The 27,537-nt window shown below is 39.6% G+C and overlaps 1 protein-coding gene across 2 annotated transcripts in view; it reads left to right on the top strand.

Moving 5' to 3' along the window:
• Positions 1 to 27,537, top strand: part of LOC148050774 (uncharacterized) — a 53,350-nt gene that overhangs the window by 10,249 nt on the left and 15,564 nt on the right. For both annotated transcript variants that reach the window (XM_087740330.1, XM_087740331.1), the window contains exons 2-4: positions 13,739 to 13,836; positions 23,374 to 23,541; positions 24,933 to 25,195. In XM_087740330.1, coding sequence (XP_087596456.1) covers positions 13,808 to 13,836; positions 23,374 to 23,541; positions 24,933 to 25,195 — 460 coding nt within the window. In that variant the 5' untranslated portion in view covers positions 13,739 to 13,807. The remainder of the gene's footprint in view (positions 1 to 13,738; positions 13,837 to 23,373; positions 23,542 to 24,932; positions 25,196 to 27,537) is intronic.

Genomic DNA, 27,537 nt, shown 5'->3' with positions numbered 1-27,537 from the left:
AAACCCACCCGAAGCCCCTCTGCAACAGCAGCGCGGTCCTGAGCCGCAAAGCTCTCAAACGTGTGATACCCCAGTGCAGGATGCTTTATTTATTGAGGTTAGATGTGAGGTTTTTGGTATGCCAGAATTATTTCTATTATTTCTATATATTTCCAGAAGAAGAAATTGGGGCACCAGGTTAGTGGCAGAGCTGCCTCCCGGCCCAGGGTGAGACAGGGGGCAAGTAGGTATCTTCAAAGCAAACCTCCTTCTCTCTGTGATTTTCACCTACCATAGCATAATAATACTAATACAAATTGTAATCATAATCATAATCATAATCATAGCAACAACAACAAAACCATCAACAGTAACAATAATAATAACAACAATAACAACCTTTCACTAGCTCTTCATAAGTCTCGATCATTATTATACGCATCTTTCCAAACTTTTTTTTTATCTGTTGCTTCGCACTTCAGGTCGCAGCCGCTGCCGGTTGTGCAATGCTGAGGCAGTGCCGCAGCATAATTTCTGCCATCCACGCACATATGCAGCAAGGCAAGGGTGATACAAATGGGACACAAACCTACAGGAGTAGGTGGACGGTAAATAATTGTTACTTCTTTATAGCCACTTGTACCTCATGGAGGCCTCCAATTTGTCCTCACTCTGAATTATTGGCCTTTGCTGATGAGCATAATCCTATGAGTAGCTATTCATAGACATAGTTCTTTCGTACTGGGTGCAACATGAAGGTTAGTTAAAGCTTCCCTCTCCCTTGGCTTGGTACATGCCCTTATTTCTCCACGCAGAGCCAGGGCTTAGACAAGCCTTTAGCACGGTAGCGGATTTCCCAGGTACACAGGTGACTGCTAAATTGCCCTAAAGTTAGAGTGAGATAGGGAGGGCCAAGTAAGTAGAGCAGTGAATTCTCCAGGTTAAGATGACGGACAGGTTAAGATGACAGACATTGTTCCCCCTCCTACTTAGTCAGCTATATTTATGTTTTCAGTGGATTTTCTCCTTTTCTGAGTCTCACTGTACCCTGCAATGTCAGGGAACTGTGTTAAGAAAGCTCTGCTACCCAGGGAAGGGCACAGTCTTAAAACTTGTGCACAGGGAGGAAAACAGGAATATTCGGAGCTTATAGACAGCTGAATACTAACGTATATGAATTTGAAGGAGAGCTGGAGAGAGACTCTCGACTGTCTGACAGTTGTATGTCGTGCTGGAGATGGAGACTACTTCCACTTCAAGTTTGTAGCACAGGTGTTCCCGGCAACAAAAGCAACACATCCTGACACTTTGGGGGTAGTAATGGTTTTGAGTTGCTCATATGCTCCCAGGGAAGTCTATTGGTGGTTATTTCAGTCCAACACAACTTCATAACCTCGTCTTACATTATCACATTTTGTAGAAATGCCAAGACATCACATTGCAACAACTTTGCCTTGCAACCGACGGTGTCAAAATGATCAGTCCCTAGGAAAGGAGGCGTTAGATGTGTGTATTTCCATCCTGTCTTCAGCAAATTATAGCAGGTTTTAAAGTTACTGCAATACTTACAGGATTAAAAAAGAGAAGAGAAGGTTTCCAGCCCCCCACCCCAGGCCCTCTTGTGTAATCCTGGGGACCAAACTAGAGCACTGGTCACTCGTAGCTTAAGGGTTGTTTCAGTCTAAGGCTCCTGGAAGTCCAAAATACACATTTGTTCTGACTTTCTTCCATGAAGGCAACCTCACTCTGACAGAAAGCAGTCCCTCAGAGAGTCTTTGGCTAATTTTAGAAATTCAGGGCTAACTTGCCCCATTTATTGCAAGTGTAAGGAGTGAAAGAGCCTTTCTGCACCAAGCCCTTTTTTCTCTCTTTGTAGCAGCGCGAGCGAGGAAAGAACCTGACTTTAACAGAACAGATAAAAATAAAACCAGCGATGGACAAAGCCAATTATATTCCCCATTGCCTAGGGATGGGCAACCTAATTTGCAGCTGACAGTGATTTGATGGACTGAACCATCCTTTTTCTGATCCAGCATTTGGAGTAATTTTTATTGTAAACCAATCATTACAATGTAGGACTCTCAGTACCATCAGTGTCACCATGACAAATTCCCACATCAGTGTTAGTGTTGCTGCTAGGGTTTTTCCTCCCATCCTTCACTGCCTGACATGTTCTGGGAGGTGCTGGATGTGGTACACCACGGCCCTGTCCTCAGCACAAGCCCTGGGCAGAATAGCTAATGGGTCGTGTGAGAGGGACGGTGCCAAACACAGCGGTACCAACACGGGGGGACATGTTTCCAATCTCTTTGCTGTAATTTTGGCAGGGATGCTAAATTTAGTCCTCTAGTTCAGAATATACATACAGCACATTAAACTGAGAGTTTAGCAGTGCACATTTTCTCCTCCATCTTCATCTAAAATTGTCTCTGATTTTGCTCTTTATGTGGTTTATAGGTCATAGAACGATTTCCCCCCACACCCCGAGGATATTGTACTAGTTTGTGTCCGACACCTGTACAATCTAGTAAGTCCTAAGCCTTAGTGTAGTATCCTTATGTTCCCTGAATGAGCATATAGGCACGGCTTCTGCCCAGCCATTTTTGGACAAACATCACTTCAGTAGATCCAGCTGGAGTTTATTTTCACCAGAACTTTAGCAATTTCTGTTTTAAGAAGCCAGATTCCTGATTTTTCAGAGCTGTTGGAATTTACTTGTCTGCACCAGAAAAACCTCCTGCTGGACCGTGTAAGCTGTGGGTTGCGGGGATAAGGGGAAATTTGGAGAAAGTGACCTGAAAGGATACGCAGAGGGCGAAGATCTGTTGTTCTTGCAGATGATGTGCCCTGCATTCCCCTTCCCAGGTCCGTGAGAGCACAGTGTAGTCCCAGGAGGCTCCATCTACACTTTTTTCCTCTATTTCTGCTTAGCTGTGAAATCTGCGATTTCTTTCTTTCCACTACAGCATAAAGTAAAGACTGATTAACAAATGATAGACAGACACCTACTATTGCTAATGGGAGGAATAAAAGCCCATAATTTTAATGAGACAGACCACCAAGGCTTTGGTCTAATATTGGACAGTTTTATCAATACCTCTACTCCTGCCAAAGTCCTGAGTTAAAGGAGCATTATTAAGGCTGTAACGTCAAGCACAGAGATGGTGAGACAGGCCAGGGTTGTGGTAACTGCTGCACCTTTACTTCTCCTTCCATGCATCGTCTTCATCTGCACAGTCACATGTATGTAAAACTAAGTTCACTGAAGAGCTATGGGGAGCAAACAATATATTTTCTACTCATATGCTTTGTGCCTTATTATTTAGATTGACTAAATATTTGTATTGACCAAACATACATATATTGATTTTATTAGGTCAAAAAAACCAAATTGAAAATGGAGAAATACATTTAATAATTTCAGTAGAATTCAAAGGTGCCTAGCAGGGTATTTCGGTAGCAAATCTAAGCATCAGTTAAGTGAAGTTGGCTTAAATGGATTTATATTAAGAAAATAAATACATTTTTTGTGCTTACTTATATAAGTCCTTCTTGTTCCTTGTATATGGCTTGATTTTAGCATTCTGTTTTAGAATATACAAATTTGGTTGAGCAGCTTTCCCCAAATGGGTGAACAGCGTGTCCTCACAGGCAGCCTTCTAGAGGCAGCAAGGCGGTCCGTCCTTGGGGGCTGCTGCTGCTCTCTTCTCTCTTCCCTTCTCAGATTGGTCATTGCGTTGGGGCTCGCTTTGCTCTGAATTTCTACTGAAATTCATATGGAAGCTCTTGGTGCCGGGTCAAGTTCATGCCAAGTGCACTGAAATTTCATTTAGGAAAAAAGGGGTAAAAGGGTCTTGTAAGATAATAATAATTATTTTATTTTTTTAATATTTAAATTTTGAAACAACTTTCAGTTTGAGTTTCCAGCATTTTGGGGTTGTATTATATATGTTATGGTGACATTAAAAATGGAAGAAAACCTAATGAAAACATTTGAAGCCATGGAAAATGGCTTTCCCACCTTTTCCTATATTTGCTGTGGAGAAATGTTGAAAATCTGTTGCAGTTTGGAATGGAACTGAATTTAAAATCTTTTATGAAACAGTATTTTCTCTCTCATATAGCTGTTTACATAAGTGCGTTCTTATTGAATGTAGATTCTGGTCAAGATTTGCTAAAATTGAGGCTAAAATTTAGGTTTCTAAATTCCTGTTTAAACCCACAGGGTTTAAAGTTACTGAGCAGTCACGTTTCTCGGTGATTTCAATAGGCCTGTTCCTCCCACCCATTCAAAAAGCTTTAAGACTACTCATCTTGCAGCACTCTATGTTTAGACACTTATTTTTAAGATTTTGATTTTATTTTTAATGTAATCCCTCTTTCTAAAAATCAGAAGGAGGTTTGCTAGAAAAATAATTTCAATTTCTCCCCCCCCCTCCCTTTTAATATGTTAATTACTCACACATATTTCTTATTCTTTTGCAAGTTCTCTGAGTCATAGATCATGGCACAACGACCACTGTCATGGTCAGCCTTCCCACCCAGCAGGGGCCACAGAGCAGGACAAACTAATTTTTAATTAAATTAAATTTTCAGTTCAAATCCTAATTTCTGTTTTAGTAAGATAGACAGTTGAGACAACTGGCGGAAGTCTAGTGGCAGCAAAGAAGTTCCTCCAAATAGTCACCCACTCGAGTTCAGTTCTTTGCTATATGATAAAGTGATATGTTGATTTTTAAGTACAAGAACTAGTAACTAATTTCACAAGGCTATTTCTTTAGAATAATCATCAAGAAGTTTGATCTCATTTTAATTGGTACAAAAATTGGTCAATAATTTTTATTACATGATCAGTTTTTCTCAAAGCCTGTCTTCTGTATAGATTTTAATATATCTATATACTTTAATACTGTTTTCTGAAAAAGGAAAAAAAATTATAACTCATTTTGGGGATTATAAAAGGAGTAATTTTCTTGAAACTGGTCCTTAATATAGCTAATAGCTCTTGGCTTCACCTCAAGATGGTTAACAAGCCCATCATTAACTATGGCTAATGAAAAATTAATTAAACTTTTTTAAATCTAGTACTGGATGACAAATTATTATAAATCATGCCCTTGGTTATTCATGTCAGTAAAGCGAATAAATGAGTCTGAAAGTTCATATATATATATGTATAAAACAGAACTATAAGCAAATATAGAACGAATTGTGCTGGTTGTCAATAGTTATTTTTTCAGCAGCTTTTAAAATTTCTTCTTAACATTCCCAATATTCTCACTAATGCATGACACTGCGTATAATTTTTGAAGCTTTAAGAGGAAAACTTAACATTTCATATGATCAGAGAATCCTGGCATCTGCACTAGGATTACCCACACCAGCCTGGAAGGTAAATAGCAAAACTGTGAAGATTTAAAAGAAGGAGGGCAGAACTATTACAAAGTCTAGCAAGACATAATTCCACAAAATTATTCAACTGGATTTTAAACTCCTATAAGATGTCAATAAAAACAGGAAACTGCTATTTTTTCTGTTTTGAATTTGCCTAAGTTAACTCAATAAAGAAACAGAAGCAAGATCAATAAATTTTGTCTGAAAATGAGTTTAAAAGGAGCCACGTGTCTTAGACGTGCGGGAATAACAGGAGAAAATGCTAACTACTCAAAGAACCTTTCACAAGACAGGTCAGAAACAATTTGGTAAATCCTATGGATATTTCAAAGATACAAGGATTAGCTCACAAACCCCCAAATACTTCCCATATATGACTAATATTATTCGTAGCTTCTGGAGCGATGTAGTGTCAGGGTTGGTACAACCATAACACTTGTTATTACTAAATTATTACTTATTACGTATTAGCTAAATATTTCTTATGTTGAATTAGAGCATCCCAAGTGAGCTTTGTGAGGTGCAGACTCCAAGCACTCGCCAAGCATTTGCAGTGTGGATGGGGAGCAGGACAGACGTGGAAAGGACGGAGCGGTGAAGTGTGGTGGGCAGGTCAGGCAGGAGCCAGAAGCTGCTGCTGGAAGTGACCTCCTGACCAGGACCCCAGGCCCCATCCATCAGCTCACACAGCTTCTCTTTGGAGGTCTGGTATAGCTGCACACATGAAACCTTTTTTTAACGATGAGAAGAAAGGATTTCCTTTAAAGTAACTCCTGTTCTGTGTGTGATGTGTTCCCCATCCTTTATTCAGGTGCTCTTTCAATACTGCCCAGGCTATACCTGCTCCTCCTTTGGGGCCAGAGGACTTGACCTCTATTTCTGCTTTCTCCTTTGTTTTCTTTTTCTTCCCCTCCCGTAAGACTGCAGTGTGCTCACTACGTGTTCCCTTCAAGGCCGAGCATCAACTCTGCTTCCCCTCCCTGACTCACCTTGTCATACCTCAGACTGCATCCCTTATATATCTCTCTATATATATCTGATAAAGATGTAGCTCAGTATCAGATCCTCATGCTGTGGGATTGCCTCCTTTGTGTCTTACATTTGTCCCATTAGCTGGGGTGCAGTTGTGCTTTAAGACAAAAATCATTCTCAGTGAACTTATTAAAGACCTAGAAGTTACTTATGTACATAAGTAATTACTGTAATCAAATGCAAACATATTTTCTGCCTATCCCTATCCCTATCACTTGAAAAAGCCCAAATTGATTTATTTTCAAATTCAGGAATCAGTTTGCCAAATGTAAGAATATGTAACACAGCAATTATGAGCATTCCCCAAAAGCTGCATTTATGTATTTATGAAAAAAGCTCCCATGGGTAGCACTTCATATAAAATATTTGACTTGGAAATGCTTTTATTTTTATAAGTTCTCTTCAGTTTTCTGTTTTGAAAGCTGATGTAATATTTTTCATATCATGTCATATTTCTTTCTAAGGTCACGTTCTGTAGCCAGCATCACTGCAGCTTGCAATGCAAGACATTTAGGCAGAGAACAAACTTACTTGGTCACATGCATAGCTTCTTAAGAAAAGCTATTATTTTGCCAATGACATCACAGCATCACATCTATTTTTTCTCTGAAAAACACATTTAAACTGAATTTTTTTCATTAGCTGTAATTCAGACATACCCTAAAATGTAATTAATTTTGATCACACCATTTCTGCGATTCAAATGATAGATAACAAATAGGTTATGCATATCCCTAATATAACAGCATTATATCAAACACTCAGTTTATTGCATTACAGATGGTATCAAGTAATAGTAGTCATTCACATGAATAGTTCTCAAGTCTGATTGAATTTGATTCCTTATTAGATAGAGTTCCACAGTGCAGAATATTGTACCAGTAATATAATACAGAAATTGCTTCTAGCATGTGAAATGTGCAATTATAATAACCAAATATTTAACTCATACTATGCTCTTGGGATCACAATGTCAATAAGAGACCTAAAAAAATTAATTGTTTCATCAGCCAGAAGCATCGGAGGAGGGTCCATAGCCAAGGTGGTCTGCCAACGATCCCCAGGGCACAGAGCTGGGTTTATGAGGAAGGTGATGATTATACCTGTAATAAATGAAGGCTGGGATCGGTTTTATGATCAAAATATTGAACATAAAATTAATAAGCATCCAGTTATGACAGTAATAAATGGCAATGACATTCAGTTGATCGGAATGTCAGAAGAAAATACGAATGTAATGCATAAGCATGGAGTTGCCTGCTTGCACACACAGGTGTGTGTGCACACACTGACAGATGCACACTGGCTTCCTTGCCACCACTGATTGCTTGCAGGCTGGTGCGAATTTCACCAAGGAGTTCTCAGCGGGTCTCACTTTTGGAGCTTTACTTTAGGGGCGTAAAAAAAGGGCTGTCACTGCACTTAACCAGCCACAGAAGGTATAACTGTTGTCTGGCTGTTGCTCTGAGAAGAAAAAATGATTTCTTTGTGACGTCCCCCTTAATATTCCTTCAAGGGCTTGGGACAATCTAGACCTGAGGAAACCCCTGGTACAAAATTAAAATAAGAATCGAATTTCTCTTCCTTCAGAGCCTTCTGCCTTTCACACAGAGTTGGAACCGCTCTTTGCTTTCTTACTGACTGGTGCTGCAGCATGCCATTATTCATGAGCATTTTCAGCAGGAGACAGATGTATGAACTCTCATTTTCTATGGAAGGTTTCTTATGGAGCCAGCATTACCAAGCAATGATTAGATAAGATGACACCATGGGAAATTCAAGATGGAAAAAAAGCCAGAACGGGTATGCTGCAGAGCTGAAACGCTATCAGTCCTTATTGAAGGGGCCTTCATCTAGGACATTCAGAGGAATTCTTTTAAAGGCACCAGCTCTCTAATGAAGCTTAATAATTTTGATTTGACATTACCTAGCAGCAGAAACTGTATAGATGCTTAATAATAGTGTAATCATTTTCTGTCAGCCGTTTGGTTTGCAGCAGAATACATATGCTTGCATTATTCCATTTAAGATAGAGATATTTATATTTATTGAAATTATATACTTTTATATTATGTATCTCTCCATTTATCAATTTTATTTTTTTTAAGGCAGGGTTGCCAGGATTTAGATTGACTAACACCATGGGAAATTTAGGATGAACCAGAGTCAATGTGCCAGTTAAAAGTAGAGCTGAGAATTCATCTGCTTCAGTTCCAGTGCTCTTTTATGGAAATCAGCTATCTAATCAGGAATCATTTATCGTCACTTTGTAAGATTTTGTGTGTCAGGATAAATTGAGTCATTAATTGCAAATACACCAGTGAGAACTTGGAATATGTATATGATGTATATGTATGCATGCAAAAAATGTTGAAGGAATGGGAAATACAAATAATGTGAGATACTGCGACAATGAGGAAATACTGAGTATGAAAAGTAAGAACAGAGGAATTTAAAAGTAAAAGGTGATTTCAAACAAAAGGCAACTATTATATACAGAAAAGGGGAAAGCATAGATAAGAATTAAATGCTAGATATTCCATATGCTGTCAAAGTCATTCGCTACAGAAAACTGCTACAAGTTTACATTCCATTGCATTTTATGAAATGTATGGATTTTACGGGCTTCCCACTCCTAACTCCGGGTATGTAACACAAGCTCCAACTACAGTGTGCAGTGGTGGAATGGCAGGATAAGGGCTGTTGGGAAGAGATGCTTCAGAGGGGTTTCAGATGTTGTTCAAGAGGCCCTGCCTCTTGGAAGTTCAGATCCTCAGAGTCTACTTATTAATCTGGATTTATTTAACTGTTTCAAATGAATTGTGGTAAAGTAATATAAAATAGAAGGAAATTATGAAAATGTCTGGCACAAATAATGAAACTACTGGCATTTTTCAGCAGAGCACTAGGGAAAAATCACTGTTGTATCTTCTGCAACTCTAGCAGCAACTTTAATGGTGATGTAATGTTACAAAAAGCACTGAATCATGCTGTCAGTTAACCTGAGTAGAAATATGAAGTGTTGCATAAAAGAGGAATTCTAATATATTACAAAAAAATTGGTAATGTGGTTGCAAGAAATCTGTTAATTAGCATGTCTGCCATACATCTTTTTGAACATTCACCTTAAGAGAAGGGAGGACAGCGTTAGCAACAATGTGATACAAAATAATTAGCTTGTTTTCAGGGCTTAAATAGTCATTACTTTCTTGTGAAGTCCCTAATTAAGCTAATCCTAGTTTATAATACACTGGCAACCACTCTTTATGTAGAAGCTACTTCTCAGAGGATAAAAATAACTTCGGATTTTGAAATGCTCAAAGTGATACGCAAAATTGTAGAGCTTGGGACAGGAACAATACAGACTAAAAAATTTATGTAAGTACTTGATTTATTCCTTGCTGCCCACGTGCAATTTGTTCACCTGAAGTCTGCAGATACAACTGTTTAAAGGCTCTCATGAAACAATTTTCCTCTTTCTGCTTTGAAAGCCTGTGACAGCCTGTTACCGTGATTTTCTTAGGAGGTCCTGTTATAGCATTACCCAATTATTTCCTAAAAAGTGTAAAGGTTTTTTCCCTGACTCACAGTGTAATAGATGAAGGAGTGATTTTCAGTTTGATGTTTGACTTCAGTCAAAGGAAAAGAACTGATAACATGAAGTTGACACAAAACAAAGGACAAAGCCTGCGCTGTAGGACAAAATGGACTCTGACCCTCATCCACAAAGAAAAAAAAGAAACACAAAAAAGGCAGAAAAAGATATATTTTGGAAGCGGGAGATCCGTATCTTTCAGTTGCCATTTTTCCATAGTGGGCAGAATTATTGCTTTCCTCGACTTTGTGCCCTGCTTGGTAATCTACCTGTGGTCAGTTGGAAGCAATATTGAGTTACAAAGCCCTCAGGTCATACAGGAATGAGTTCATGTTTATGCAAGCTAATGAAATTGGTGGAGGTGGGAAATTCAGAATTATGTGGCAAACAAAGGATTCCCCTCCCAGCCAAAAGGAATAATTCATTGGAAAAAAAAAAGTGCTGAAAACTCAGCCAATGAATCCTGCAAAGAGATCAAAATGAAGCAGGGAAGCCTGGACCTCCCTGTCCCTTGGATTTACAACAGGCAAGGAATTACATTTCCCATTTAAAGACAGAGCTGAACTTCTCACTTAAATAATTTGTAGAAGCTTTTGTATCAGCTTATGCTCAAAAACTGAAAACTGGAAGAGATAACCACAGCGAGCAAAAAGCACCTGAGATCAACCGTATATGCACCGAGCAACAAACCACAGAGTTTCTTACAGAGCTCCATCCCCAGGCATCTAACTGAAACATGTGGTTGCTTTACCACATCATGTAATATTCTCTCTGTTTCCTCTACATTTTCTCTCCTGGTACAATATCAATAATTCATGTACTCTTCTTGCATGGGCTATTTAATATGTTGTAAGAGGCAAAATATACACAGTATGTATAAGGGAAAGAGATTTCCTGCAAAAGATACATAACCGACCTGTAAAACCTAGGAACACGGATAAGGCAAAGCACAAGGACATGTCTCACTGAGGTGTGATAGGCAGTTCTCCTTCATGCCCATTTTTAATTTTTTTGCATGAGAGGTGCAAAAATGATTGCTATAAACAACTTTCTGAGACAAATATCAGTAAGTCCCTGATTTTAATCTATACAAAATAGAGAACAAATAAAACACCAGGCAACATGGCACTGGAATAATGTGATATTGTGTCCAGAGAACTGGCAACATGCATACTAGCTACCTCCTTTTTTAAAATTTTTAAAATTTGCCTCTGGATTGTGAGTCAAAGCTACCGACTCCCTCCCTAAACAAGGCTTTGCTAACACTGCCCAAGCCAAGCCCCTGTTCTCACTCCACTGAAGGCTGGGATAGGCCTTTTAAATTAAAAAGTCCTTAATACACATGTATGTGTTCACTAGCTCGCACTTACTTTTTTACGAGCAGACCACATTTAAGTTAGAAAAGATTAAGTGGAATTAAACATGGATGCCTTTTTTACGGAGCCAGGTCCCAGAAGACATCCATTTTTTCAGCATTCGCTCCCAAAGACTCCTCTAGCAGTGTTAGATTTGACTGCAAATGACAAGCTGTACACAGGAACCAGACATTTATATCCCTATCATCACATATTAACTGTTGTTATTGTCGCTGACAATGTAGTGATAATAATAGGGTTTCTTTCAACACCTGGCTTTAAGATGTAGGAGTTTATGACACTCAAAAACATCTCAACAGAACTGACAGGTGAAGGCATGTTCAGAAGCAATTTATATCAGGAACAGTATATAAAAGCCATGCAACAGCTGACTGGGACCTTGAGGAGTCTTTGCTAACCCTTAGGGTTTAACTTAGACATCTAAAAGCAAGGTAATTTGATTTTAATAAGGTATCACTGTCTCCATCTGTAAATCACACTTCAGTGTCAGTATGTTGCAGTTTTTATAGGAAAATGACTAATAGGGAATAATAGGGTTGCAATAAACAGTATGAGGAGAGCTGTGATTGAGTGAAAAAAACAGGAAAACTGGCTGTTGCCACTTTCTTGACTAATTCAAGGCATGAAGTGAAGGTACAGAGGTGCTGATTTCCTTCAACTTTTGTAAGATTTGAGATTCTTCTAAGAGGGGTTTGGCTACTGAAAGGCTCAGTCCTGGAGAATGGAAAACACCTTCATCTTCCAAGGTTGTTGTTTTATGGATAATGGGATGTGAGCCTTTCAGGCACTGCTTCAGTGCAAAGAACTGGGTCCTGTCTCCTCATCTGTGTGCTGTTCCAGCGTGCAGTGGCCATGTCCAAACACTGGTCCACCATAGTCACCTGCCAGTCAGTGCACAGAGGAGCCCTCATCACATGCAGGTCAGATTTCAAAGAGATTGCTGTGAGGACCTGAAAATTATTGATGTAGGCTAAAGTCATCCTAATCTTTCTGGTAAATCTACATCCACAGGACTTCAAAAGAAGGGTTAAAAAAACAACTCCACAGCCTGATGGAAGACCATCGCCACTTCAGTTCCTCCCAGATGAAAGACTGGATGAAATGAATGTCTTTCACACAGATGAAAGACAGTGTAGACTTGAGCAGCCCTAAGCTGAGCCCATGCCCTGGTGGGTTTGGAGGGACCTGAGCAAGACACTGTACACCAAGATGTGGCCAAAGCAGAAATGGTGTCAGGGTGGTTTGCAACTGTTGAGGTCTCCCTTGTGAAGACCAGTGAATCCAGCCTGTGAGGTACTGATACCCAAGGCACTGACTTGATCCATCACTGGGTACAAAACTGGCCTCCAAGGCCGCACAGCTTTGCAGCAGATGGCTCCACTGTGGCTCTGCCTCGCCAAGTCCTGGACACCTCGAAGGATGGCAATTTCACTGCTCCACTGAGTGCTGCATGCTGCACTATGCTTTTGCTAAGAAAATTTTTCCTACTGTCCAAGGAAATAAATCTTTACATATTCTCCAGACATAAACTAATGATTCAGTGATCAAAATAAAATTACTTAACTGATGTGTTATCTGAAGTTGGAAGAGGCACGTTTCAGTTGCAGTATGACAAACCAGACAAAGGCAGAGGGGATATTATTAGCTAGGCACTGTCTCACAGGATTAGAGGTATGAGATATAATATATAAAAGGACCCAAGGGTGAGATTATCTCAGGATAACACACCCTTTACGTTTTTAAATTGCAGCCAAAGCAATCAAACTTGTTACCATAGCATTCATTTTAATGCACAGATAAATTTCTAGCTCTTGTTTATATAGCTTATCCTCTGGAGGCACTAATATGATTCCCTTTAAAACTTAAGTTAATGAGAAAATAATGGAGCATTGTAGATATAAGCAAATTTTTTTTTCACTGTCACTGTCATCATCTTTTATACAGCTAGAGGGCTCTTTGAAAGTATAAGTTGGATTTATTTTATGTACCACAAAACCTTTAAAAATCTTTCTTTACACCAAGCTTTCTGATTCCAGCCTGAAGCCAAAAATACTTACTGTCTAAACATGTTTATAAATCAGTATATCATCCATAAATCTTACCTTATCCCTAATAGGAAATTTAAAATTGTAACTTTTAAAACTTCACCTTGGCAACATACACTCTTATTTTATTGGCTTTCCTGGACAGAAATCGCTGATGAGATACTGTATTTGGCCAGGGAACAGGGAATGCATATCAGTTGCTGAGTGTAGTGAGCAACGTAATGAAGCCATGTTTGTTTACTTTCCTTTGTATACAGCGCTGCAGTAAATCTCTGGCCACTTTCAAGTTTTTTTGAAATTTCTTTTTACTCCATCAGTTCTCCTAATCCTTTTGGACCAGCTGAGGAGCGCCATTCTCGTGGAACATCCTCCAGTGCAAGGACAAGATGTTGCCGACGTTGACATCAGCAAGCTGGTACCAAATCTCAGTAATTCATTTTCCCTGGAAAGGACTGATGTTATATACATAATTTACATTATCTAACATTTATTATTCATACATATAAACAAACACCTATGTGGATTTGATCTTCAGACATTCCAAACTTCATAACAATTAATATGAATAAAAGTAATGTAATTTACTGGGACTGAAGTATTGCCCCTGGTCTCACTTGAAGACCGTGGGAGTTTTGATTTGAGCAAGAAAAGCTTCAAGGCTTCCGTTGGCTGTGCCTGCTGGTGAGGGCACGTCCTTTCCAAGATTCATATTGTCACTCCATAGTTTTTTGTGCACTTCTCTGCTGCCTTTGGTTTTCCTTAATCTTATCTGAGTTTTAGACTGCTCCCATTAACCTCTGCCTCATGACGAGTCTGGCTGTATGCCAAATCATACCCCGTCTTCCCTGCAGCTCTGTGTTGTTCCTGTCATTGGGGATCCTTTGTAGTTGGTCTATCTGGAGAGTTAGAAAGGCATCTCTTCTGGAAGATGACCAAGTTAAATTTTCATCCTCCTGGGGCACCAGATGCTGCTGAGCCAGCCAGGCTTTTCCAGATGCTGGTGCATGGTTCATGAAGAGGAGTTGCAGGCATTTTGTTTCTGCCTTCTGGACACACAGGTTGGGGTGCTGAGACTGTCACCCGCCATGTCCTGAGGCTTTTGAAGCCTTGTCTTGCCACAGCCCAGTTTCAAGACTTGTAAGCTTGCTATTACAATGGAAATGTAATTATTGACTTCAATAAGAAAAATGCTGCGGTGGGAAGTCACTAATGAAGCCAGTCTAAAACAAGTGAACCAGAAAAAGTATTTCACTGTTAGAACCACTAAGAAATATTATCTAAGTTGTCAGCAATGGCAGGAGAAATAAGACTGCAGAGCTTCAGTTGTGTCTTAAGATTTTTGTTTAGCACGGAAACACAATGTGACGAGGCTAACTAAGATTTAGATAATTGAGGAAAAGGCTGATCATATTAAAAGGCCAGTACTGGGGATTTAATAAAGGCCAGACTTAATTCTCCTATTCCTTAGGCTCTGGACATCTCACCAGAGCGTGAGATGCTTCCTACAGATTGTCTGGCTGCTGCTAACCCCTGCAATGCCAAACCTCCTCTTTCGCAGCCCTGTTTTCAGGAATGCCACAGAGCTGACACAGTTGGAGTCAGACTCAGCCGGTCCCACTGGGATCTGATCGGGAAAACCATTCCAGTTTTCCTCCTGCCAGATTTACTTTGAATGAATTTATATTTCAGATTGCCTTGGGATGGGAAATATGTATGGAAAAATCTCAAGGGATCGGATTAAGTAGTTTTAATTATAATGCTGGCCTCTATGGAAAAGCATTTCTTGAGAAACGTTAATCAAATACACTCTTTTTTTTTTTAACCCTGCTTTGGTGTGTGGGAATTTTCCACATCTGAAAAAAAATATAATTTAAATTTAGTTATAGTGTTTCATTAAATCTGCATACCCACTGTGATCTACTGTGTGCATATGTAGCTAATGCAGCGTTGTATTGTGGGGACCTTAACCATAATACTTGCAAATAAGCACATGCAGTTAGGAAGGTCAGGGATTCAGTGAGGTTGTTTTAGGTTGTCCTCGCCACCTCTCTGCAGATGTAGGATTGTTCTCCAGACTGTGTTTCTAACAGTTTGCCAAATCTAGCATTAGAGATGTCAAATGGCACTGTTGCTATTACTTCCCTTGGGAGACTATTTTAGTTAACTGATCTTGCTACTGGGAATAATTTCTTCTTAATATTCAACTCTATTTCCCTACTAATCCCATACATCCTACTTGTAGCCCCACGTACCACCCCAAAGGATCCTTCCCCTCCTCAAGGTGTTTGCCTCAGGTACATTTAGACCACTCTTGATGTCATCTTGTAATTATAGCTCAGCTGAGCTACACGTATTCTATATGTGCGAGCAAACAAGGAAAACATTGCAAATGAATCCATTCAACTCAGAGTCATTTTACCAAGTTTTCACCAGCTCATGTCTATTTCACTGCATTTGGTGTATTTGGTCGGTAAAACAGAAATCCCAAACTGCAGCCCCAGGAGGGATATCCCACTGAATAGAGGGAAGGGATTATTCCTGCAGATTTAATAATACTAGTACTAGTACTAGTACTAGTACTAATACTAATGATGATGATGATGATGATGATCATGATGATTTTTTTTTTTTTAATCTTGCCCAGGCAAATAATCTAGTTTTATATTGAGGTTTACTTGGATGAATTTAGCTGGAGTTGGGGTTGTCAGAGCCTGAACCAAAGTTCAGTGAAGGCTCCTAGCTCATCTTAATGCATATTAGCAGATTGGGTTCTTAAACCTCAGATCTTCAGTTTTCAAGATCCTGACTGACACAGATCAATGGATTTTATTCCAGAAAATCAGTTAGGACAGTTAGTGCCCATTAAGTTGGAGACAGTGGGGGCTAGACAGGTGCCAAAATGCTTTTCTGAATTGGATATTATTTAAAAAATAATTTTGTGGTTTGATATAAACTTATGGAAGCATTGTTTTTACCTCTTTTGTGAGACAAGTCAATAAGATAAGGAGGGAAGATAAATTAATGCATAATTTGCACATTTATTGAGTGACTAGTTCAATATTTTTCACTCTTTCTAGTCAGATGGGCCTTTATTTCATGTATAACATATTTAAGACCCCGTTCCCTTTATGGTGAAATTAAAGCCCCTCCAATCTGTGACCATAATTCTAAATTCTGTAGTGTAATTGTGTGTGTTTCAGAAGGTTGTGGCTGTGACCTTGGGGGATTATGGTATAAGTGGAATGAGGGAGTAGGATTTAGACTTTTTATTTTATTTTAGGCAGTAATAAGATTTTAAGTGCCTTGTGTCTTCTAATTGCCTTTCACGACCCTTTGGAGTTGCAACCAACGGGTTGAGAAAAGCTGCACTAAATAAATCAAATTGTGACTTATGAAAGTTAGATTCTCAAGGCTTTTCTCAATGATAGTACATTTTTTTGCATCTTTTGCCTCGGAGAAACATTGCTGGAGGAGCAAAACAGTACATGCATCAGTGATGGAAGTGAAATCTTGCCCCTTTGAAATAGGTAGTTGGGGTCACTGTCCTTTTGTAAGCAGCCTTCACGCCCACTCCTCATCATCCCCCCTGGTTTTTTGGCTGCTTTTTCAGCACCTCAGTTGTGACAGTAAAACCATGTGCAATGAATCCAGCTAGAGCTGAGCAAGTAGGGAGCAACTGCGGGTGCACTGCAGCAAGGAGCACCTTGTTGTACCAGCACCATTCAGGTCTTGCTGTGTCCTCCTGTCCCCATGTGTGCACTGGCCTTGTGAGAGTACCTGCAACAGTACCTGTGTCTTTCAGGTATGATAAAACATTGAATATTCATCAGCACTCTACCCACCAGTGTCTTTCCACTGGAATGACTTCTCTTCTTCCAAACCCTTAAGCAATTTTCAAGGACCATTCTTTCTTTTGAAACAACCAGTCCAGAAAAAAAGCGTTCCTTCATTTTCACCCAACTGCTTTAAGTGCCTCTTTCACAGGATGGGAAATAGTTCTGGCAAAATATAGAAACTCTGTTGGCTCTGAAGTTACTGATTATTATTGTATTGAAGGTTTTGGCCACTCAAAGTAGCCCATGGTTGTTCTTCTCTTCAGTGAATAAGAACAGTCATTCCTTACACTTCTCAGAAAGGCCATGCTGCCCAGTCAGGGCTTAATTATATGTAGGACAGCTATCTTAGATCATATTCAGAGATTTGCAGAATATATTATTTTATCTTTCTCAAGAATCCAGTAGTATAAGAATTTAGCTTCCAGTAGGAAGCTTTTAAAGTGCAAAGATACAAATAACAGTCCTTTTCTTTAAAAGATAACTTATTTAATACTATAATGCCAACATCAAATACACCGGGGGATGAAATAAGAGGTTACATAAATAATTCACTTAGCTACTAATGAAATACCTGTGATAATTCTGATATATTTATTGTACACCAAAAAGTACTTTCCACACAAAACCATATATGCATAATATATACCCAGAATTTCCTTGCTGAAGACACAGAAAGCAAAGTTTTTAAAGGAAGAATTGCAAGTAATGAGGAAGCATACAGCTGACTTATATAAATACATGAGCAAATACATGTTGATTGCTACTCCATGCTGATAAATGTAGCCTATTGAAAGCTGGGAGAAGGGAAAATGTCTGCTAAATGTTATAGCCTTGCTGAATACTAACCAGGAAAGAGATTTCAACTGTATTGTTGGGAAATCCCCAAAGCCTTTGCTGTGCTGCTTCAATAGGCAGCTGTGGCATACGTAGGACAAACAGAACGCCATGCAAAAAAAATAAATCTCTAACAAAGGGGCTGGTAATGCAGACTAACGTATCACCGGGCTAAAGGTATTCCTAGTGTAAATACATCGATATGATTGGTATTGTGCTGATGATGAAATTGCTGTCGTTAGAGCTAGCTGATTTAAGTAAGTTAAAAAAGCAAATAACAGGTTGTAGGGGGGGTGCTAATCTTTGGAAACAAATCTCATGCTTTAAAAATGTATTTTAAATTATCTAGGAAAAGCCTGAATGAACAGCTAGTGACCTCTGAGCTTATATGAGATAACTGGCAGTCAAGCGGGGAATAGATGCGTTCAGGTCACCTGATTTTATTTTTGGTCAAAGCGACAATATCCAGAAAAGATATCACCGGATATCACAACTGGATGCCATAGTTATCACTGGCCAAGTGATAATATTGAACAATAGGGTACTAAATGATAATTGCACTTATTATAGAAATATCTGACTTTCTACAAAGATTTCATAAACACCCCTTTTGCGAGCGTTCAGATATTTGGTGACAGTTCATATCCTGACCTCAGAAGTGTGTCCAGATTAATGTGTTCTGTCAATGTTAATTCAAATATTTGAAAAACACGTTTTTTTAAATTTTTCAGTCATCTACTATGTTTAGTAACTATGTTTAGTGAGAAGTAAAAACGCTCCTTTTAAGAGTTCTAGTATGTGAAAAGGAGCGAGTTGAATAATCTTTCCCTTGAAGAGGAAATTCAGCATTTCAAAATGTAACCCCATGGGTGAGGAAATGCTTAGAGTATACACAACAGCCCTGATATTTTCCTGGCAAATGTTTTAAAATTTTGGATAGTTTAAAACTGTAAGCCATTTAAAAGTTTTGGCTGAAGATGCAGGTTCATCTCCCTGCAGGGTCACACGTTTCCTGAGCTACCTTGAGCATAGTCACCCCCTCTGAGCTCCAGCTCTTTGTCCAGTGGAGATGGAAGTTCCCTATCCTGAAGATTTGTTATAAGGCAAAACATGGTCCTCACTGTGAAGCACCTCTAGGATGGCCAGGTTTTACAAGTACACGGTATATTGAGTTTCTTTTTTGGAATACACATTACAAGTTCACAAACGTGTAATAATGTCATTTTAGCAGCACGGTTTTACAATTTTATATGAAGATTAGCAAACAAAAGCTGAAGGCATGTCTGAACTAAGTGAGAAAGTGTTCCTTTAGCGAAAAACAGACTCAGGCTTTTCAAGCTTTCTGGGCTGCTGGGTCCAAATATGAGAACAATACCTACAAACACACCGAAAATAAGGGAGCAGCAGTGTGGAAATTAGTATATTCTAATGGGAAAATTATAAGAAAAGCAGCTGTGCTTGCCTTCCCTACTGATCCCTAGCCTTCAAATTTCTCTAAATTAAATTGTAAAATAATGATCTCCTCTTCTGTTTTCTACTAAGCTATATAGTTAATCCCTGATACAGAAATACATAAAGAATACATAAATTTAGGAAAACAATTATTATTAAAATAGAAAAGACCTAAACCCAAAGTTTTTCCACAATTTCCAATGCACATTTGAACCCAGATGTTAATTCTCTCCCTGGGTTTGTCTTTGTCTAATCCTTTTGTTTATAACCTGATTTTCAGGAGGAAAACCAGACTATGATTTTAACAGGAACATTCGGTTGTTGCAGCAAACACACATACTGAAATAATCTGAAACAGCCTGTCTGCTTTAGCTTTTTTAAGCTTATGATTATTTTCTCCTGATGATTTCAAATGGCAGCATAGTAAGAACAGCAGACAGGCCTAGAAGAGGATCGTCTCCGTTACCAACAGCAGTCAATGCCAGACTGTTAAATATAACAAAGCTTCTGAGCTTGTAAGGACTAACCAATAGAAGAAATTTTAATAACTTTAATTAAAGTTATTCAGTTATTCAGGATTTCCATGACTTTAATGAGGTCACTGATGTCAGAGGAATGTAAGTATTTTAAATTTTTAATTTTCTCAGCCAAAGTGAGCATGACATTTAAGCACACTGTCAACCTATATGGCATCATAATTCTTTTTAAATAGGAGGTATTTATTTAAGAAGAAGCAGTTGCAACTATAGGCCAACTATGGCTCTGCACTACGTGAATTACAATGTTGTCTTTTTTGTTTACCGAGGACTAGTTCTGACCCAATTGCAGATGGCAGGTTGTGTCTCTGTCCTCTGGTGCCCTGAAGACATGCAAATGAGTGAGAAATGCAAGCCTTTTTTATAAAAAATATGAAGTTATATAGGATATATAACTACCTTTTCTTCCAAACTGCCTTTTTTTTAACATGCCCTCTTGATCTCCTGCATCTCCTGCCACCAGGTCAAGAAGAAAACTAAGAGAAAAAAAAAAAGACTGACAATGAAGAATTATTCTGGAACTTTTGAGAGAAACTAGGATATTTATGGATTTATTATATTCCCTGTGATAACAGGTTTCTGAGATGCTAGTACACTGTCAAATATTTTTCAAGGTTAACAGTTTAGGGACACAATTATGTTGCAAGTTGTCTGCAAGATTAATTAAGGGTATTTCAGAGATACAGGAGAAAAAGAGTTCCAGCAGCTATTAGAATGTGAGTAATCCCAACTCAAAGAGTAGTTCCCCTTCATTTCAGTCCTCTTCAGAGGAAATATTCCCATGTTAAGACATACTCAGAAGCACATAAAATGTACATGTTTGGGCTGAGACGCAGAGTGATGGCCAGCCAGTTCTGGACACAACCCATACAGTTGCTACCTGCTAGCAACCAGAGCAGGGGTAGCCCCTCCAGAAAGGTTATTTTTAAATGAATATTTCCCTGGGTCAGAAAACACCAAAAGGTCTTGCAGAGGCAATGAAGGTAGAGGTGAGAGCCAGGCTCACCGGAGCTCCGCTCTGCATCAGCAGCCACTGGGCAGGTACCGGGAGGGCCTTATCATTCAGTCCTGGTAGTGAAATTATTGGGCCAGGTAATAAAAAGTCAAGATCGTCTGTGAAAATAATTGCAAGATCTAGAGAATTGTGAATATAAGATGTCTTAAATAGAAAAAAAAAAATACCCAACAACCCAGCATTTTAATCAAAGCACCGCAACCAATACACATATCTATCTATCTATAATCTGATATTGTTTTTAATCCTTTTTTTAAATCCCAGTCACTAATGAGGGATAATGCTGGATTGAAGAGGGCCAAAGAGATTTATTGATACAAACTCAGAGACGTCGCTGTAAATCAGGACAGTGAAGAAGTATGCCACTGCTGGCTTATGTTCTCTTCCTGCAAAAGGACAGGGATGAATGAACAAGTGTCTGAATGAATGACTGAATAGATGAATGAATGAAAGAATGAATGCATAATCAAATAAATACATTAAAATACATTGCCAACTTGCTGGGCTCACATAGCAAGGGAGCTCTTCAGGGCCTTTGTAAAAATACAAGCAACGGTGTCCTCATTTTTATTATAAATTAAAATCTGCTTTGCCCAATCCCTCTGAGTTTTTAAGTTTTACCAAAGGTCAAAAGGTGCTTTGCATTTGGAAAAAATGCAGGATTTAGCTCTTCGTGCTATCAAACCTATAGCCCCATATAACTCCCCTTCCTGATGAGGAGCACCATAGTCCTGCTGCACCGCCAAGGCTGGCTGCGGCCACCGGAGGACCCGGGGGTCCCCAGGGCCACCACGCTGCTGGCACAACATCACAGTCCCCATAGAAGGACAGATTTTGTGCAATCATCAGCCTGTTTCCCCCCTCCCTGCAGCACCGAAGGGCCTTTCCTCCTCACTGTCCACAACCCCAGCCCCTTATTTGTGGTACCTCTTTAAAATTTAACATTAGGGTTGCATTCCATATATCAAGGCGGCATCTTTTTCAGGGCAAGGGGCAAGAAGGACAGCTGGTGGAAACCTTATAGGTACCCAGTGACAGTTGTAGGCTTTTCTTCAGAAGGTGCCAGGTATACAAAGAACATGTCAAACGCCTGTGCAAGCTCCAGCTTGCAGAAACCACATATCTGCCTTCATGGGATCAGTTTTATTCCTTCTGAAGGAATTTATTCCAAATTACCCAAATTTATTTATTTTATTTTTTCTGAAAACCAGCTCTGTTTTGAACTTTGTGATGTGATGAGCTGAAGGTCACTGGTGTTTCATTCCCCTTTCCTCTGCTTGCGAAAAACACTTCTGCAATGGGGACCTGGAGGATGAAGCTCTTCTAGCTTGAGACGAAGGTCCTCCACATGAGAAGTACAGAGCTATGGCTGCCAATTTAATTAGCTTTCATGCATTCACACACAGATGGAAGGATTTTTGGAAGGAAAGAATATATTCAATATGAACAAACAATTTTATTTTTTAAATAACTAAACTAGCAGTTTTATTTCCCACTGCTAATATTTCTGTCAGTCAGGTCAAGGATAATGAACCAAAATTCTAGGAAGGCTCACCCAAACCTTGGCTTTTCTTATGGAAAATGTTCCCATTCATAAAACCTACATTTGCAAATACAAAATCAACAGTTAAATGTTTGCCTTATTTGTGTCCATATTTCTCTAAGGAAAGGTGATCTTTACCCATTCACTTATAACATTCTGCTGAAGTTTTTGAAGGAAGAACAAGTCTTCTAAACTTTGTTAGTGTTATTATTATCACCTGTGGGTAAATATATTCTTTGCTGTTAATAGAGCCAGTGTTTTCATTCCATAATAAGAACTTTTTCCATATGTGTCTCCATTCATGGTTTAGACTAGTTCCTTTCCCCCCAGTTTTTGTAAGAAAATTTTTTCCTTCTAATGAAAAGAAAAAAACACAAAACACCCAACCCTGTAAGGGAACACGGCCTCTGGAATACACGAAAATTAACAAAGTACATTCTACGGAAAGTAGAGATATGCAAACAGCAAAGTGCAATGTACTTTAGCAGGACCCAGGTTACATATTTTAAGAAACTGCTTTCAGCAGATAAAATAACTGCTAAAAGCAGGTGTTTATTCTGAAAGCTGCAGCAATGTTTTTCTGTCACGTCACATTAATTTCTTTACGCTACATCATGTTATGTTACACCACATCATGTTAGTACATATGGTGAAGAAACCAAAGTGGAGTAACATGATGTGACAGACAACATTTAGCAAAAATATTCACTTATTTGACTCAGATACTTGCTATCAGTTTGAATCAGGGAGCGTGGTCCCAAATGAAGCTGACAGATGGACATGAACTCACCACGGAACAACCTCCAATGGAAATCCGAAAGTTTCTTGTCATGTACCTGGTACTCATCCTGTTGATGGTTACTACTGTCCTCAGCTTCTCTTTCTCAGCATTTTCTTCCCTACTGTAAGTAGTTTGACCAGCTGTTTGTCATTTATTTTGACATAACTCATGACTTCCCCATGAGGGACTAATCACATCTTGATATACTTGGTACAGAAGTGCTGTTAAATGACAGTTGATGGAATTGCTGTAGACAGTTTTTATAGGAGTGAAATTGTGAATTACACAAAAAAGAGTGTCCGGGCACTGTGTATTTATGTATAGAGAGGGACTTTTTTAGGTAACGAGAAGCTTATCCTTGAAGTCACCTATATTTTATAGTGTGGCAAATTTTTTTTGTTGGACTTAAAAATATTGAGACTTCTTTCTTGCTCTTGGAGGAAATATTTCATGGTAATACTTCTAAAAAAAGTTTAGGAAAGAAGTGCATGTTCATGAAGATGAGTAAGTAAATCAAGTAATCAAGTATAAGCGAGGCAGCTGTGGTGCAGACCTTGCCATACAAGGATTTTTATAAGCGTAATTCCTGACCTAGGTGATAACTTGTAGCCCACAGAGCAGGTCTTGGACAGCTGCAGAACCACAACATGTTTTGGTACAATCTGTCCTAGCAGAAATTAGGATGAGAGAACCTCATTCCAGGTATCAAAGAGGGCTTCAGCAATGCTCGTGAAGGTAGCTCAATGGCATAAGGCCTGGCTGTTGAGTATGAAAAAATTTGCTTGTGGAGTTGAACACTATGCTTTTTCTGGTGATGGAACCAAAGAGACAGGCCAAGCTGCTAAGTGATTTTCTTTATCCCACCAATATGGAGCTGTAGTGGTAAGTGCACAGATGAAACTCTAGAGAAAAAAACCCAACCATTCGCAGCATTCTGAAAAGAAAGCTATAGATGTCAAAATGTAAGTTTGTATTATGGCAGTAACGTGTAGGGTCCATGGTCCTTTGCCTTCCCACCCCTTGCAGAGGGAATTTTCAAGACTCTTCTCATTCAGCCATTTGCTGTTCAGTCTCAATCAGCAGTTTGCAACATTTGTCCAGCTGCATTTTATAAAAGCAGCAATAAATGCTAGCAATAATGCTAATGATTGGAAGGTGCACCTAAGAAATACGTGTGTCCATTTCATGGCTGAAATGCGCACAACCTCCCTGCATGTTCATGCAGGTATCAGCACACGGCCCAAAAGGAGCTGAGGAAAAATGGTATAATTGCAAAAGAAGAAGAAAAAAATAACAACACTAACTGTAGGTTTACTTTAGTGTGTGCTGTCTTAGCCAATATTGTTCAGATGTATTATATTTGAGGAACTGATTTAGCCTGGCTCACGGGAAATTTGGGAAACAGGACTGTTTTGCATGAGCCCCCAAAACACTCGGTGAATCCCCTGCCAGCGCTTGCTCTGCGAGCAGCCGGTGTCACTGTATTTTGTGCTGATGTTGTTCACTCTTCTCAGGAAACCTCAGGAGCCTTCTTGCCTCGGGCAGTCTCCTGAAGATGTGGCGATGGGCTGGGATTTTGCATCAGCGATCAGCAGTTTCTGCTACCTTGTCTGTAAGCCGAGTGTGGGCTGGTGCCTCCGCAGGGATGCAGAGCGGGGAGCTCCGGGAGGGGAAGCCCCAGCATGGTTGGGTTTCCCAAAATGCAATGTGATAGCAGGGCGGGAGGCTTCTCCCAGCAGCCGAGGAGAGCTGACATCAATGAATCCTCTTTCAAAGGGTAGGTAACTGCTTTCAGTAAAACAAAACCAAAAAAGGCCCCAAGCTCCAGTACCCAAAGAGCCCACCCTGAGAAGCTGCTAAGCACCGAGGACCCCCCGTCTGCTGCTGAAGTCTCAGCAGCATTTGCACATCCCTCTTATGCTCAGTCTGGATGTGATCCTTTACCACCCATTTACTGAAGTGCCAGAATGCACAAAGAAATGCTGCTTCTTGCTCTCGGTCACACCAGTGGCTTTTAAGAAAAGGTTTCTGCCTATCTGCCTAGGCAAAGGCATCGTACCTTGTGCTTGCTTTGAGAGCTTGGTCTGGTGTGGGACGGTGTTTTGTGAAAAGAAATCCTTTGAGCAAGTGTGCTATTCTCTTCTTACCTGACAAAAAATAATAAAAAAGTGATTAAACAATTAATACTGGATGTTGCTTAACAGTTGCTAAGAGGCTTACTTAATTTTCTGAAGCTTTTTTTTCTAAATTTAGGAATAAAACAGGCATAATTGAGCATGCTATTCTGAAGCCGCAAATAACACTCTGAAGAGAATTGAAGGAAACACGTTTCTTTGATTAGAATATTTTTCTCATTAACAGGATGTTCAAAATAAAGCAAAAATATTTGATGCACAGAGCCTGTGGCAGTATCAAGTTAACACTGGCGTGCTCCCACATTTTACCTCATGTTTACTAATCAATCAAAAAAGACTCTTGCTGGCAAGAAAGGTCACATCTTTCATCACAAAACTGAAACTTTTTGACAACAAACAATTGGAATTTTACCGTTCTGTTTAATGTGGATTTGAGCGTGGAGAGTGAAAGCCCAAGGTAGCGGGATGATGGGTATGGGATTACATAAACAAGCAGTGCTGTGCTCTCTAAATGTCGGGTACCACTTACTCTGAGTAAGGAGACCGTCTCAGCTGTATCCAAATATGATGCTATTCTAAACCAGTGGTATCTAAGTTCAAATTATTTGGAGAAGAGAATAAATAAGGTTTGGGTAGGTATTGGTGTGCAGTTTTGGCTCAGATGATAATGTCAGGGTTAAGATACACGTGCATGTCTGGGTCAGGGTGCTGTAGGACAAGCTAGCCTGCAGGGCATGCAAGCAACAGTTACCTGCAGAGTGTTAAACCATGTTCCTCCTCCATATACTCTTCTCTGTTTTATGTCAGGATAGAAACAAACTCTCAGTGCCTCTACCATGGCCTCCTAGTTCTATTCTTTCTCCGAAAATTTTTTTAAAGACCTGTATCTTGATAAAGTGAATTTTCTTGGCAGTTGGAAAAAAAATACTCTGTTTTGCCAGATAGAAGATACAGCCTGATAGTTTCATAAGAAAAATAGTCACCATGCAATTTCTTCTTTTTCTCTCCCCTTCCTGTTTCTTCTGCTACAAGTGGAGGAGCAGCCCTGCTGTCCTTCCTCAGCTGGGTAAGGGAATTGCTGTCTCTCCGGGCGCAATTCTCACCCATCCGTGGGTGCAGGTGGGAGCTGGGCCAGGGGCTGTGAGCAGATGTGGCCAGAGCACACTGCTCAGCACTCGCTGCACCACCTCCTTGGCTCTTCTGTGAGTTACAGTCCTGCCCTTGAAAAGCAGGGGTGAAATCGGAGAAGTGATCACGAAATATCCCTGGTTTTGTTATTTTTCCTTCCCCTCCACTGCTTCCACAGACATCAGCCACCTCCAAGGAGACTCCTAGGTGGTGACAATAACAGGACACAGACACCCGTGGCCAGGAGTTACACCCTCGGTCTCCTGGAGAAATCATTGATATGAAAAGATGCACGCATTGCCTGCAGCTATAGCACATATTGCATGGCATGACACACACATAAGTGAGATTAATTTGAGTTCTGGGCATCATTAGCTCAATTAAAACTGTGATTTTTTAGTTCAGACCTACAGGCCATTGTGGAGAAGAGTAATCATAAGACAGAAACGAGTTCCCTAGTTAAAAATTAATTCCCTAGACTAAAAATATAATCAAACGATGTCTACAGTATTTTATGAAGAGCTGAGAGGATAATAAAATTTAAAGCAGTGCAACATTTGCATTTTGTTCATTTCTATCCATATTTTTCCATAGACTGCCTTTCTGTGCGCTTGTTAATCATATGCACTGCTACAGTCCTGGCATTTTAAGATCACTGTTCACATCAAGATTGAAAGGAAACTAATTACAATCACATTTCAGGGTGGTTGTTTAAAGCTCGTACAGCACTGACTACAGCACAGGAGCCTTGACCTTTATTTGTAAGCATGGAAATAAGGTAAAGATGAAAGATTGCTTTTCCTCCAGCTCATGAGCAGGGATCAGGAGGCCCTCTGGAGAAGCAGAAATGTGGTAA

The sequence above is a fragment of the Nipponia nippon genome, unplaced genomic scaffold (genome assembly GCF_047370975.1).
Source record: "Nipponia nippon isolate SJK-2023a ecotype South Korea unplaced genomic scaffold, ASM4737097v1 scaffold_7, whole genome shotgun sequence".
Classification (NCBI taxonomy): domain Eukaryota; kingdom Metazoa; phylum Chordata; class Aves; order Pelecaniformes; family Threskiornithidae; genus Nipponia; species Nipponia nippon.
Note: the sequence above shows the minus strand (reverse complement) of the source record. Positions and strands in the feature narration are given on the sequence as shown.